The sequence below is a fragment of the Venturia canescens genome, chromosome 1, assembly GCF_019457755.1.
Source record: "Venturia canescens isolate UGA chromosome 1, ASM1945775v1, whole genome shotgun sequence".
Classification (NCBI taxonomy): Eukaryota; Metazoa; Arthropoda; class Insecta; order Hymenoptera; family Ichneumonidae; genus Venturia; species Venturia canescens.
Window position 1 is genome coordinate 22,328,922 of NC_057421.1, and position 14,231 is coordinate 22,343,152.

General features: G+C 36.3%; 1 protein-coding gene across 6 annotated transcripts in view; it reads left to right on the forward strand.

The window, feature by feature from the left end:
- Positions 1–14,231, forward strand: part of per (period) — a 35,845-nt gene that overhangs the window by 17,041 nt on the left and 4,573 nt on the right. For 4 of the 6 annotated variants that reach the window (XR_006262801.1, XR_006262800.1, XM_043433264.1 and 1 more), the window contains exons 4-11: positions 3,491–3,624; positions 4,490–4,688; positions 5,656–5,889; positions 7,398–7,582; positions 8,096–8,383; positions 8,702–8,851; positions 12,487–12,739; positions 13,373–13,740. Coding sequence is in view for 4 of the 6 variants with exons in the window: in XM_043433264.1 (XP_043289199.1) it covers positions 3,491–3,624; positions 4,490–4,688; positions 5,656–5,889; positions 7,398–7,582; positions 8,096–8,383; positions 8,702–8,851; positions 12,487–12,739; positions 13,373–13,740 (1,811 nt within the window). In the remaining 2 variants the exon portion in view is untranslated. The remainder of the gene's footprint in view (positions 1–3,490; positions 3,625–4,489; positions 4,689–5,655; positions 5,890–7,397; positions 7,583–8,095; positions 8,384–8,701; positions 8,852–12,486; positions 12,740–13,372; positions 13,741–14,231) is intronic. The other 2 variants (XM_043433263.1, XM_043433265.1) reach the window with 2 other exon arrangements.

Below are 14,231 nucleotides of genomic sequence, written 5' to 3' on the forward strand. Positions count from 1 at the left end.
AAATCGTTTATTTTTCCGTATAACGAATGAACGCTGCTTACGAAATTTAGAAAAAGTTCACGATAAGGATGAAGTATATAATGATGCTCTGGGGAAAAATTCGAAACGATTTTCTTACTAGTAGTAAAGATATATTACGTTAAGGATTGAACGAAATAACCTCACATTTGCTTATTTCGGCATTTTGTTTCATTTTGGCTTGGGCCATTATCCTGACATAGTCTTCTGTTTTTTTTATTAACACTTTTTTCTTGATTTATTGCCCTTCGTGTTTTCCCTTTGCGCTCTCTAAAGTGATTTTTAATATAAAAAACCGTATTAGTATTTTAGCCAGGGACGAATGAAATTTCGGGTTCGGTCAGCGATAGATGCAAAAATTTATTTACCATTTCTGATATCAGTTTAAAGTGATAATGTCTTCAATTAGGAAATAAAAATCGATCGAATTTAGACACCTATAAGATACGATCCTTCGGACGTGATCTACCTTGACTAAAACACCTCAAACTCAGATGGGTTCTTGATAGACTCGCGTTCACTACACTGGATAGAAAACATTGGAAAAATGAATCGTAATATTATATCACAAACAATCTGGAGTTTTGATCAAGGCACTACAATAAAGTCTTCAAAATGGAGTCGTTTATAAAATTATCGATTCCCTTTCATTATTAACCAGCATTGTTTCCTATATTTATTTAGCCGTTACGACCTTATTCTACTTTCGTCACTTGTGAAGATTAATTATAGATTTACCACCCAACCGTAATTCTTGTTACGAGCATCATCCCCTGCGCGTCATTACCTCATCGTTTGTGTGCCATATTCGGCCTCTGAATGTTATGAGAGGCGTTCATTATCGCAGCTATGGTATAGCCTTTTATTTCAATATTAAATTGGTCCATCCGAAGTACAGATATAGATTTTCTATGATTAGGCGAGACACTTCTTTGCCATGACATAACACTTTTATTTATATATTGTAATGGTACTTTCTTTGACAAGATGCTGCGGAGTCGTAACGCCTTAATTCGAGTTTCCGATATGCAAGAAGTCGATAAATAATCAATAGAGAAACGTCAGTGGATTGAATTTTGACAGAAAAATGATGCGATTCTTTCAGATTTGTTAAATAGTGGAATATTCGGAGGGGAAAAAATCTTATTCATTATACGAGGAAATAAGTTTGAAAGGAAGATAAAAGGCGCTCGGGGATTTCGGGATGCTGAAAACCCATCCCACTGTTTAGATATTTCTAACGATTTTACACTGAAATCTCGAATACTGCACATTCGTGCTGCCAATTTTACAACCTGAGAAATCCTCGCGGTAAAATAGTCGCGCCAAACTGTAGTGCCTCAACACGGTTCCGGGTACACGTAGCCCAAAAGTATTTCGCCGTTTGAAAGCTAACGGAAGTGGTGGGAAAAATATCGTAAAGCAATCGTGTCATTTCAATATTTTCGTTTGGATTATTCGTATAGGCTGAAATTCCTACCTTACGAAACATCGGCTAACCGAAGAGTCATGTTGCACGGAGAAAATGGATTCGTTTTGTATAGTAAGGAATATATTATTTTTCAAGAATTTTCAAAGTATTTAGTCACCGATTACAAATAGCATAGTATTTTTTGAATTTTGCTATTTTTCGTCCCTTCAATTCTTATTAACAGCTTTATGTGCATAGCAAAAAGTGATGCATGTGAGAGCTATATTTCGTTTTGTTTTCGAGTGTTATTCGTCATGTCAGACTAGCACTTACTGATAAGTGTAAACTTATTCTAAAACACCAATTTTGACTGTCAGCAAAGTAAATTCTATGATAATTACACGAATATACACCGAATACGTGTGATATTTTACCATGCATTTAGTTTTTTTCAGGGTTGCCCGAGCATATTTTATAATATAAACATTTGAAGTAACTGAAAAGATTTTTTAGTATGCTTATAGAGAAAAAGACTCTTGAGTCTTTTGAATAAAAGGTTTGGATATTGGTCTTTTTACTATGGTGGATAGAACAATTGTTTTTACTGCTCTTCGAATTAATGCTGCAATCCAGTGCGTATGTACTGTCCCCGAGATACTTTTCTCTAGAATTTTCGGTCTCGTTTTCTCCGTGTGGATGTGGTTAGTCAGTTCTTAAGTATTAACAGGGCGGAGTTTCGAGAAAGTAACAAACGACAATTTGAAAAGTGTTTAAGGTAACTCCTGTATTTAGATCAAATTCAACGAACTGATTAAACTTATTGTTAGTAGATATGCGTTCAAGCATATTTCATTAAGGTGAAAAAATATTAAAAACGACAGTTTTGCAACACGATCGATTGATAAATCCAAATTTCCATGATGGCACATTTTCACAGGTATTTTTCAAAGAATTATCTGTACTTTTCGACCGATTTTATTGCACCAGGTTTCATTTTTTACCTCAACTGGTCCTCTAGGAATTCACTACGTACATTTTTCGTTAAATTCGGTCAAAAAACGCAAATAATTCTTTGAAAAATACCAGTAAAAATGTGTCATCATGGAAATTTGCATTCATCAGTCGATGATTTTACAAAACTATCGTTTTTCATATTTTTAAATGTTAATAAGATACGTTAAAGCGTTTTAAAAATTTAGCATTCATAGTGCTGCATGCTATTGCATGCAGCACAATAGTTACCTTAAATAAAAATCAAAAAATAGTACAAGCCTTTACAGGTCGCATATCTACCACGACTAGACAATGAAAGCATAAGAGAAAGTGTAAGAGAAGAAGAGAAAATGTTCATGCACATTCTGACGAGACTGGACGAGATATCCTCGTTCAATTTATCATATATTCGTTTGAAATTCAAAAGTGACGAGGATTTATTCGCAAAAGATCATTCATTTTGGTACGTCACAGCGTTTGCGACTGATTTTTTCTTGCAAGTCATAACAACGATAATGTGAAGCGGAATAAACGTAATGAAATATCTAGCAATTGTTTTTTTTTTTTTTTAAATTTAAATTTAAATTTTTTTATATGATGCACCGTTCGAGCATCCAATTCAACGATAAGATGAAAAAGTGTATAATTGAGTTCATACGAATCGTTTGTTTATTCGAAGCTGAATAAAATCGATATTTTTTCTTTCTACTGAAATGATTGTTGAGTAACTGCGATTGTACAACGAGAAAATTTGACAAGATATCAGAATCTCTAGTCACCACGAGCTCCTTACTCAGCGTTTCAATGAGATAAATCAATCGATGTACAAAGATAATAATGGAAAGGAGAAAGAAAAAGAGTGATTCATGGCAGAAATAAGTAATGTCGAATAAAAAAAATACTCTCACATCCAGTGGGCCGAACGCACGTAGAGCAAGAGTAGGTACAACCTGATCACGCAATGAATATAAATGAAAATCTTCAATTAAAATGAAATGATTTGTACTGACTATCTGAAAGCGAGAAATTAGGTGTAACATGTGTCTTTTGTTGGTTGGTATATCAAAGAAGAAATAGCCGATGTAGAGTTGGCCGACGACACAGGACTAGGGGATCACAACGGCGACTCTAACTCTACAGAACTCGAGAGGGGAATTGGTACGATTACCAATCCTCTGGAAGATTCGACATCTAATATCAATGTTAGTATTCTTTTTAAACGTAGAACAAAAGAAAAAACGAAAACAATAACAAAACAGAAACAAACAAACAAAATGGAAACACGTCATTTTCCTCGTCCCCGTGTCGAAGCTTGTGTCGTTGGAAACGAAAATTAATACGACGCGGAGATGGTGCACGGGCATTCCGATATGCCACGAAAAAGTGAATAACAAACGAGTTTTTATAGAAAAAAAAAGAAAAGAAAAAAAAAAAAGAACGAAACGATATAAAATGCCGATAAACAAACACACGGCGCAAAATCAATGAGACTTGAGAGACAGAAAGAGTGGGAGAGAGAAAGAGGAAAAAAATGATGTAGATCGTAAACAAGAAAAGGGAATACACAGAAAATGATAAAATAAACAAAAGGTCTGTATGCTATTGAGTACTAACCAATATTTTTTATAAGACTTGGGATTTTTTGTCGGCAGAATGCTCAGTGGGGTCAGTGTAAATTATCATTGCTGTTGCAACGTGCATGGGGTAAGATGGGCGACTCGTTCGATTAATCAAAACAACAATAATAACGATAATACTACGAGGAACGTTTATTGACACAGTTTGACACCGAGCTTCAGCGTCGTCGGTGCAGAATTTTTGTTTTTACACAATGAATTGTTAAAATTAACATTAATATTGAAATTTTATTACGACGCGAGTCCTCAACTGCACTCGATGGCAGCCGTATGCAGCTGTGTTGAGTTGTTTTATTCTTTTGAGTTTATTTATCTGACTCAGGACTCATTTATCTAAGTGTTTAAAACAAAGAAAATTCATACGATATAGCAAAATGATTAATCGAAGTAATTATTTTATGATGATTTTACGTGTGCCGATTCTATAAAGGCGACATTCAGCGTGGTTATATCGATGAAAAAAGGCCTCGTCGTCGATGTTACACCTTCCTTAAGTACGATACTCGGCCACACGAGAGAATCGTGGATCAATCGTTCCTTCATCGAATTTGTACATCCGAAAGACAAACAAGCGTTTGCCGATCATCTTGCCAAGAACATCAGTCTTCCTTACGAAGATCATGACAAGGGTAAGGGAAACTGCGATACATTGAGGTAGTTCATGCACAGAACGATTTTCTTAAGATAGTCTTGAAATTTACACAGAGTTTCAGTGGGTACTCGACTGTCACGCATATCAAATTATAAAAGATTCGTCTTATTGATTATTCAGATAAACGCGTTTAAATAATGTGAAGAAAAATACACAGGGTTACAGGAACTATGCTTAAAAGATCGTTTATCTTTCCATATAACGAATGCGAACGCTTCTTACGAAGCTTATGAAAAAGTACAGAATAACAATGAAGTACATAATGAAGCTCTGGGGAAAAATTCAAGACGATTGTCTTACTAGTAATAAAGATGAACGAAAAAAAATTAGTAAAACGAGCACTCGTAACCTCACATTTGTTTATTCCGGCATTTTGTTTCTCCTTGGCTTGGGCCATTTTGCTCATAGCCGTCTGTCTTTTTATTAATACTTTTTTCTTGATCTATTTTTAATAGATTTTAACATAAAAAACTACAGTATTTTAGCCAGGGACGAATGAAATTTTGGGTTCAGTCGGTGATGGATCCTCGTTGGATTTTAATGGCTTGTAATTTCATTCGCCAAAAAATCAGTTGAAAAAGTGTATTTACAATTTGGAATTAATAACTCTGACATTAATTTAGAGTGATAATATATTTAATTAGGAAGTAGAAATCGACCCAATTTAGGCACCCATAAAATACGATCCCAGCATGCGCATGATCTACCTTGAGACACTCACAACTTTCGGCATTTTCGTCTCAATTCCCCCAGGCAGAAATTATCCAACGCAGTAGAATCTTTTCAGAAAAATACTCAAAATATGTACAGATATTAATAGAATAATATTACATACGGTTCCAGGACTCGAAAGCCAACAGTAAAAAATTTCATTGTAGATAATGAAGAATTTATAACGCTGTCTCAAACCCTGTTCTCTTTACCTTCGATAATCCGTATCTCAGGTCTTGATGGACATCGGACAAGTATATTTTGCAGTCTACAAAAAAACAAAGAGCGAAGGTCAACAGTTGGAAGTGCAAGCGACGAAAGCAGTTACCATGCAACAACGTCCAATCCGTACCTTCCCTTTCATCTGATAACGAGTACCAAAGCTTTTCGCGATCCTGCTAGTGAGGAGAAACTTCAAATGTTTTTTCTCATTGTCAACGCCGAGCCAATTATGCCCATCTACCAAGGTAGATATTCGTAGATGATACAGTGTACGTATACATATATCGACATTAATCTATGCGTGTGCACATGTGTATGAATAGAGGGGTCAACCGTGTTGATTGTCTCACGAAATTATTTATTCAAATCGAACGCTCTTTCATAACATCGCCATCGATCACTTATAAAAATGTGAAAAAAAAGAAAAAAATATATTTTTTTTTGAACAAGCGAAAGATTTCGACTCCGGACTGGAGAGACGATCGAGTCATTGTTAGGCAAATCAATATCACGGCTAGGAGAATGGAAGATATTTTTTTTGACACCAATAAATATTGTGACTAAAAAGGAAATGTGTAGGCAAAGTAACGTGCTATAAAAAATGGATATTAAGTGGAAGCTTTTTTCTTTTTGAAAATACACGTACTTTTCAGTCACTGAAATCAGGGTATTCCACTGAGGATAAGCGGTGAAATAATTACTGTCGTTGAAAGCATGGACGTATGGCACATACGTAATAATTATATAATTTTATCTCATTCAAGATAACTTTATAGGGCTCTTATATTTTTGAACGGTTGAAACTCATGGAGATTTGACAAATTGTATTTTGGAAAAAGTATCTTCAAGTTTCTGTTAAACCGAAGCACCATCTGCGGTTTCTAACTTCAAAATATTCTACTCTCATTTCGGTCCTTTCGAATGCACAGGAAGACTTGATTCTTTTGAAGAACGATGGAAATCCTCACACGAAAAAATTAATCACAATAAAAATGTGACAGTTTTTGAGATTTCAAAAATAGCTGAAAATATTTCTATTCTTTTCAGCTTTTTTCAATTAACGAATAAACTTGTTTTCGTTAAATTAATTATCTTAAAAGTAGCTCGGCCGTTCTATAACATCCGGTGAAGATCCACTTTTTTCCACAGATTCCGTTTCTTTTTTTTAAAAAAACATTACCTTACAGGGCTTTTAAGAAAGAAAAGATGAAAAAACAATCCGCTTTCGTTAGACTCCCGGTAACAGCTGATTGAATTTCGGGCAAAGTCGGGAATCGTGGGAATTTCACCAAATTTATTTTTGAGACTGACTCACGTGCTCTCATTCATCTAGTAGCTTCGCTTTTTTTTTTAATGAATTGATCATTCTGTTTTCTCGGTGTCATTACACCGATGTAAACTTTTATTCGCACAATAAAAAAAAAACTAATCAAGTTGAAGCATAAATTTTATCTTTTATGATATTTTTCAAGCACTTTATTACACACTTTTGTGATAAAAATATTCTCAGTGTAAGTGTTTATTAATTTTATTAATAATTCAGACTTTAATAAAATCAACACAAAATACTTGCTAACTTGACTATTCATAGAACGGCCGAACTTATTTAACACCTTTAGATTCGATAATATATAACGGACTGAAAAAATGTGTTAATTGCGAATGATATTAAATTCAGGAGAGATATACCTAAATGGATGATTTTATTGGAATCGTTTATTTTTCATTTAATATATCCATTTATGTAATTTAGCCCCCGAAGAGATGATAATATCGACGATATTTTCAACTCGGCACGATTCCAACTGCATCCTGATAAACGTCGAAGTCGACGTGGTGCAATACTTTGGTTATATGCCACACGAAATGATAGGTCGTTCGGTGTTCGACTTTTATCATCCTGATGATCTGCCGTACCTCAAAGAAGTCTACGAGACCGTGAGCATAATAACTCCACTCTTATATCACTTTATTTCAACTTTGTATTTTGCTTTCAGAGAGGGAACAAAAAAAACTTATTTATCGGCTAATGAGACTAATTTTTGGCGGCATGGCATTTAATAAAGGCGTTTCACGTAGTCTCGATTTGCTTGTTACACGATTATACGGTGAACGAATAAATGGTTAATTGCTTTTTGTGTATGAACCCCGATAAATCGATATTCAAAATTCTGTACCGTTGCGTGGTCCAACCAAAGTTGAGATCCGACGATAACGTTGAGGGAGCGAACGAGGGTATAAACCGAACGAATTATAGATATCAATGGCGTTTAGGAATGCAAACGTTATCGCCGCACTAACAATATCAGACGTGAAAAATGAGACGAGTCTTCTTCTTATTTTTCAGTTCTTGCTAGTGAAAAAGATAACGTTTAGCGTGTATATAGCGAGGCTGTGCAGATAATATCGGCGAACAGGATCATTTTTAAATGCTCTATTTTTGACAAACAGGTTGTTAAAATGGACGGATTGCCATTTCGCTCAAAACCATACAGATTCGCAACACAAAACAGCGATTACGTTGTATTGGAGACCGAGTGGTCGGCATTTTTCAATCCCTGGAGTGAAAAACTAGAATTTGTCGTAGGTCATCACAGAGTACTCCGTGGACCAAAGAATCCGAACGTTTTTCAAGCTGCGCCGGATCCTCGAAAAATCAGCTCGCTGGAAAATATAAGCGAAGAAATATTCAAAGAATCGAAGATCATACAGAGCGAAATACAAGCTGTTCTCAATGAGGTAATACGCAATCAGCTACGATTTACATTACCCCCAAAATGTTTCTTCGATCGATGCGAAAACGCAGTCAATTAAGAGAAAATGAAAAACTAAAAACATAATACAATATTCCGCGAAAGGAATGATTGACTCGAATGAAAAACAGGTATGATTTGTCACACAACCGAGTGGAGAGATTGTTAATCGCGTAAAGTGAAATAAGAAAGTAACTTGACATCGATCTTCGGCAGGTGCATCAACGTGAAAAAATACTTCTTTTCATACGAGCCTGTCTTTTTTCTCTTCTCTTTTGTTTAAAATACATCCACGATGACGCAGAAAATCGAAAGAATGGAAGACGACGGAGCCTACGAGATTACTTCTAGTTCTAAAAATCTTGACACGTTCGTGGAGAACCTGCTGCGGGAGGTCAAGCCTCCGGCGCCAGTCTCCAAGGAGCATTTCGCAACTGACCACAAGAGCTTTTTGGTGATTATCAGCTTCGTTTTAGTACTGACGAAAAAAAAAAAACAAAAAAACAAAAACAAAAACGAAAAGAATCGAATATTCTTATTTTGCATTATCGTAACTCAGTTCACGCATACTATCACAAAAAATATCAAACCGCTTTTTACATTGAGGAAAGATTCGCTTGAATTTAAAGCGTTTACTTCAATAAGTTGAACGCAGTATTTTCTTCACTCGAAATTGTCGGTTTGTGCCAATAATTTCCGGTGGAAAACAATTTTTTCAATGAGCCAAACGATTTTTGCTTGCTTCAGTTTTTTTTTGGAACAAAACGTAAAATGTTGCTGTTCAAAATCCATTTCACCAAATTGGCTACTTACAATTTTCCTCAATGTTTTTATGTGTAAGAAGAACGGTGTGGGATTTTAATCCCTTTCATAAACCATTGATGTCCTTAAAGCTTTGCACGCACGTAAGCATGCTTCTGATGAACGCTTCATTTTAACGGTTCTGAATAAGACTCGTGCTTCATTCGACTCATTTCACCATTTCGGAATAAACACTTTTTTACTCGGAAACCATTTTGCATAATTGATCGGTGTCGAAGGTTCCATTTCGTGAGACTTGAAAAATTCAAAAAATTCACATATCTAATTTCAATTTATATGTAAATGAGCATCGACTTTCGCGTGGGAGACACGAAAAATCGAGTGGTTTCGAGCTTGAAAGATTGTTTATTTCAATTCGTGAGTTATCCAGCTGCATTGATTGTACCTATAAACTGGCTTCATTGTGAAAAAAACATAGTTCAGTCGTTATGTACGAAAACGAGATTTGAAATTGCAGAATGTTGGTATCCTTATTTTCTTGTTCTAACCATTGAGTGGTAAAGCAGGAAGGAAGGGGCGAGGGAAGGCGATTTTCGTTAAAACTGAGCATTTATACGACCCTCGTTAGGGTCAATACAATCGCGTCTAAATTTATAGGTGACGAAAGTTTTTCACGACTTTGTCTATTTTTATTTTTGGCTACGACTAACATATTCTCACTTCCACTTCAATAAGAATGAAATTGAATTTCAAAAAATTATAGCTATAGCCATATTCGTTAGCCATGCTCGTTAGAAAAGTGACAGAAAGTGTTTGGAATCTTGAATTCGGACTCGGTATAATCAGTTCCATATAATCATTCGATTGGACTGACGTAGCAGTAAGTTGAAACCCTCAAAGATGAAAAATAAGGAAATATTGTATCGGCTTTTTGCAATTGCGTGTGTACGTTACAATTGAGCTTACAACAGAGTACAAGGCATTGGATTCAACGAGATATGACACTGTGACTGTTTTTTCATCGGTTTTAATGATCCGTCACTATTGAAATGGATCTCTTCTTTAACCAAAGTCAGAAGTAATTATGTCGATACTTCATGAAAAGGTAGTTCTCTGAAGATTTGAGCGTCGTGGATTAAAAATTGGAGGTTCCGACAGCGACTAGTCTAGCTTTATTTTTCATTTCACCTGAATATCGCGATATGAAAAGTGATTCATCATTTTCACAGGTTGCTATGTGAGCATTTATTGAAAAACTTATTCTCCTGAAATTCTGATAACCTAACAAAATGATATTTGCTAAAATTAGAAGAAACAATTGTAAGGTCATCGGTACTATAGCTCCAAAAAATGTTGAGGAGGCTCAAATTTTGGAAGAATGATTTTTTCATGAAGCTTCCAGTCATAATAACCTACGATTTTGAGAAAAAAACGTCGATTTTTCGTAACCGTCGTAACGAGTGTACGTATGCGTGTGTCTATAAGCATCCTTAAAAGCAATCGTGCCCAGTCACATTCGTACGATCGAGCATTCAACGTGACGATTATCACGATCGATCGAGCTGGCAGTTATTCTGCCTGCTGACGAGAGATGCTCCTTCATTTGTCACATCGACACCCCAATCTTTGGATAATTACCTTTTCATTAAATACTAATGATCTTATTTGCAATTTCAAGATAATTAAAAAGTCGATTCTCTTGCACACTACCCCAATCCATAAACACTCATATATTCCATCAAATCCGGGTTTAACGAGAAGAATTTTCAGAAAATTAATAAGAGGGAAAACGGTGAGTAAAGATTACCAAAATAATAATAATGAAGTAAACCTTTGCAGCTTTCTGGTTTCCATTACCGATTGGGTAAGATAATGAAAGATATCTCTAACGCATATAGGGCTTGCTTCAGCAAAAAAAGGGAGACAGAGAGATAGAGATAATGCTTGAGTGAGAGAGAAAGAGAGAGAGAGAGAGAGAGAGGGAGTGGGAGGCAGAGAAAGGGGCGCTTTCTACAGTCTTGTATAAGTGCCTATGATAAGTCGTGATTAATAAAGCCCTGTAGCGAAAGAAAATATATCTGGTGGGTCTAGCACGCACCTACGTAACAGGGGTAAATCATGGACTTGTGTGCGGAGGGAACAGTGGTCGTAAGAAGAAAAAAAAAGAGCGTAAAGTAATTTAGAGCCGCTAGTGGATATACAGCGGCAAATTCAAAACCTTGTAGGCAACTCGTCGGTAAGTCATTTTTAAATTATTTCTTTTGGTCAATATAACCAGCACCTGTGACATATGAAAAATAAGAAAATTATTGCAATATTTGTGAGCCACCGGAAGTTTATTTGTTTGTCTATCCGCACTCTCGATATTGAGTTAAACGATTTCGATCGAAGTTCCGCAGTAAGACACTCCGCGATCTAGAGTGTGACGTGTGGGAGGATAACTCGTTACGATAAATGTATGTTTTTAAAAAATATTTAACATAAGAGTCGAATGAATGATCGACATTTAAACGCAAAGGACAACGTATTGTGGAAATATGCTTAAATTATATCTCGAACGATAGAGCGGTACTGAAGGCAATTTAGTAGAATATTATTACTTTGAAAAGAAAAAAAGAGAAAAACAAATTATTTCATCGCTCATCTTTCACCTTTCGTGGATACGATCTTCAGAGATATTTTATATATTGCAAAGGAATTATAGGAGTTCAAAGGAATTCTATCGTTCGTTTTATCAATTCGAAATATCGACATGTTTCATTATATGAATTTTCATCGATCCTTTATTGATCATTAATCGTTAATCGTGCTCGGCGTTTGATAAAATACTCAAAAAAATGGTCGCTCTACCGCGAACGCTGGACGAAAAAGAGAAGAAAAAATCATCACTTACAAGGTTTTGAAAATAGCGAGGGTATGCGGATTAGCGAAAGAGGAAAATTTGGAGGTTGGAAAAAAAAATTGAAAGGGCATATTTAACAAGAGTATTGAAAGAGTATTTGCTTCTTCAACTGATACAAGAATTGAGACTCGATCGAATAATTTTCGATGGAAAGAAAGCACGGAAAGTCCGTAATTCTTTAGTTGAAATAGAGAGAATAAATAATGGCGTGGCGTAAACTGCATACCGGAAGTAGATTAACCCTGCTGGTGATAAAACGACGAGCAATGACCTCGCTAAGCTCTCTAACTGATGCACTGCTTAGGAAAAACAAAATGCAATAATTGAATAAAAGATTTAAAAATACTGGTACAACGAGAAATAAAAAACTTTCGGGGCTGAATAATTTTATTTATATCCTAAATTGCTACAATATACTTCTGAAGGGATCACGAAATCCCTTGTTGCAGGAACACGACAGCGCCATACTGGGCGCAATATCACCTCATGATAGGTACTGCGATAGCAAATCGTCAACCGAGACTCCACCGAGTTACGGTCAGCTCAATTACAATGAGAAAATAACGAGATATTTCGATAGCAAACTTCTCGTTAGCGCCACTTATGGGGATGGAGATAACACGAATCTGAGTGTGCCGAGCAACAAGGAAGTCAGAAAATCGAGCTCGAACTTGACTGGTAGGTCTTGGATTGCTACTAGGTACTCTTTCTCCTCTTCAGCTTCGTCGCGCGTCATACCAAATATTTAAGTTTTACACTTTCTGGTTTTATGCTTTTGTAATACTCCTGTTTGAGCATCCTGTGCGCGAATTCCCGAATCGTCGGTTCGAAAGGGTTTGCGTTTCGAAAGACCGAGCAAATTTTTTTCCATTCAGCGAGAAGCCAAATTATACTGTCGCTGGGATTGATTGTGACAATTATAGAGGTAAAGCAATGTTACGCTCATCTTTTCGTCGAGTTGTAGACTTCTTGGCTTACGCAACAGGTTTGTACGAAAATGTTTGAAATTCTGACGGCGTTACATATACAGTTCTCCGTTAATCTCATCATTTTCTTTTTTACTACCACGGATGCATGCTTTTGAAATAATAAAAGTTTAAAAGAACACTGATAGATCGGTTTGCTCGATTAATAATCGGCGGTCTCAATCCCAGGTACAGTCAATGAGTGAATTACGGAAATTCAAAAAATGATCACGTCGTTCGTCGGCCACTTATTTTCTCTCGTCTACATCGTATTTTAAGCCATTTCATAAGGTTATTCATCACATTACTTTAACGATGTCACACGAGATTAGTAAACTTATCACAGGCACGAAAAACACGACACTGAGCGGTGAGAATTTGAGCAGCGGCTCGAATAATCGTACTAGTTACGACAGCCCCGATGACGTTGACAAACCACGCAGCGTCAATCCAATGCCTACGGGAGATTTGGAAATACCGACACTCACCGAATCGATGTTGAATAAGCATAACCGGGAAATGGAGAAACTCCTGATCCAGCAACACAAAGAGTGGCGACGTAATTTAAAGTATAGAAAAGAGGACAAAGATTCAAAGAATAATGGTACGGAGGATAACCAAACCAGGCCAAGTAACAAGCGGAGTAAACACCAAACGAAAACGTGCAGTACCAAAAAACGCAGAATCGATGATCACGAGGGGGAACAATGCAAGGTACGTTGAGTGTTGCAGGCGTAGAATGTGCAATTTTTTCTTCGTCAAATATGATCGGAAACTTCATTAAGATTAATCAGTTCCTGGAGGCACCTGGAGCTCCTGGACATGTGCAGGCCCGATATTTCAAGTGTCAGCAAAATCGAAACTTCCCGAAAGTCAAAATTGAGATACACTGAGCCACAGTATGATCCCCGGAATGATATTTTTTTGTCAAATCCCAAAGTCGACTTGGCTCTTAAGCAATGCTCCAACCTCTTTGCTAAGCCCATTTCGTTTCAGTTCTCTTCGACGACAACTCTGTCCTGAAAATCTCTAGATTCTAATGCATTCTCGAACGTGTCGGGCGCTCCGGTACTTTTTCAATCTTCAATAGCTCCTCTCACTATAAAGCATGCTCCAAAACATCGTCAAGACTTTGTCGGAGCATCCTTTACGATTGGGAAAGAAAAGGGAATTGTAGCAGATCAGAGACGTTACGGTATGAATAA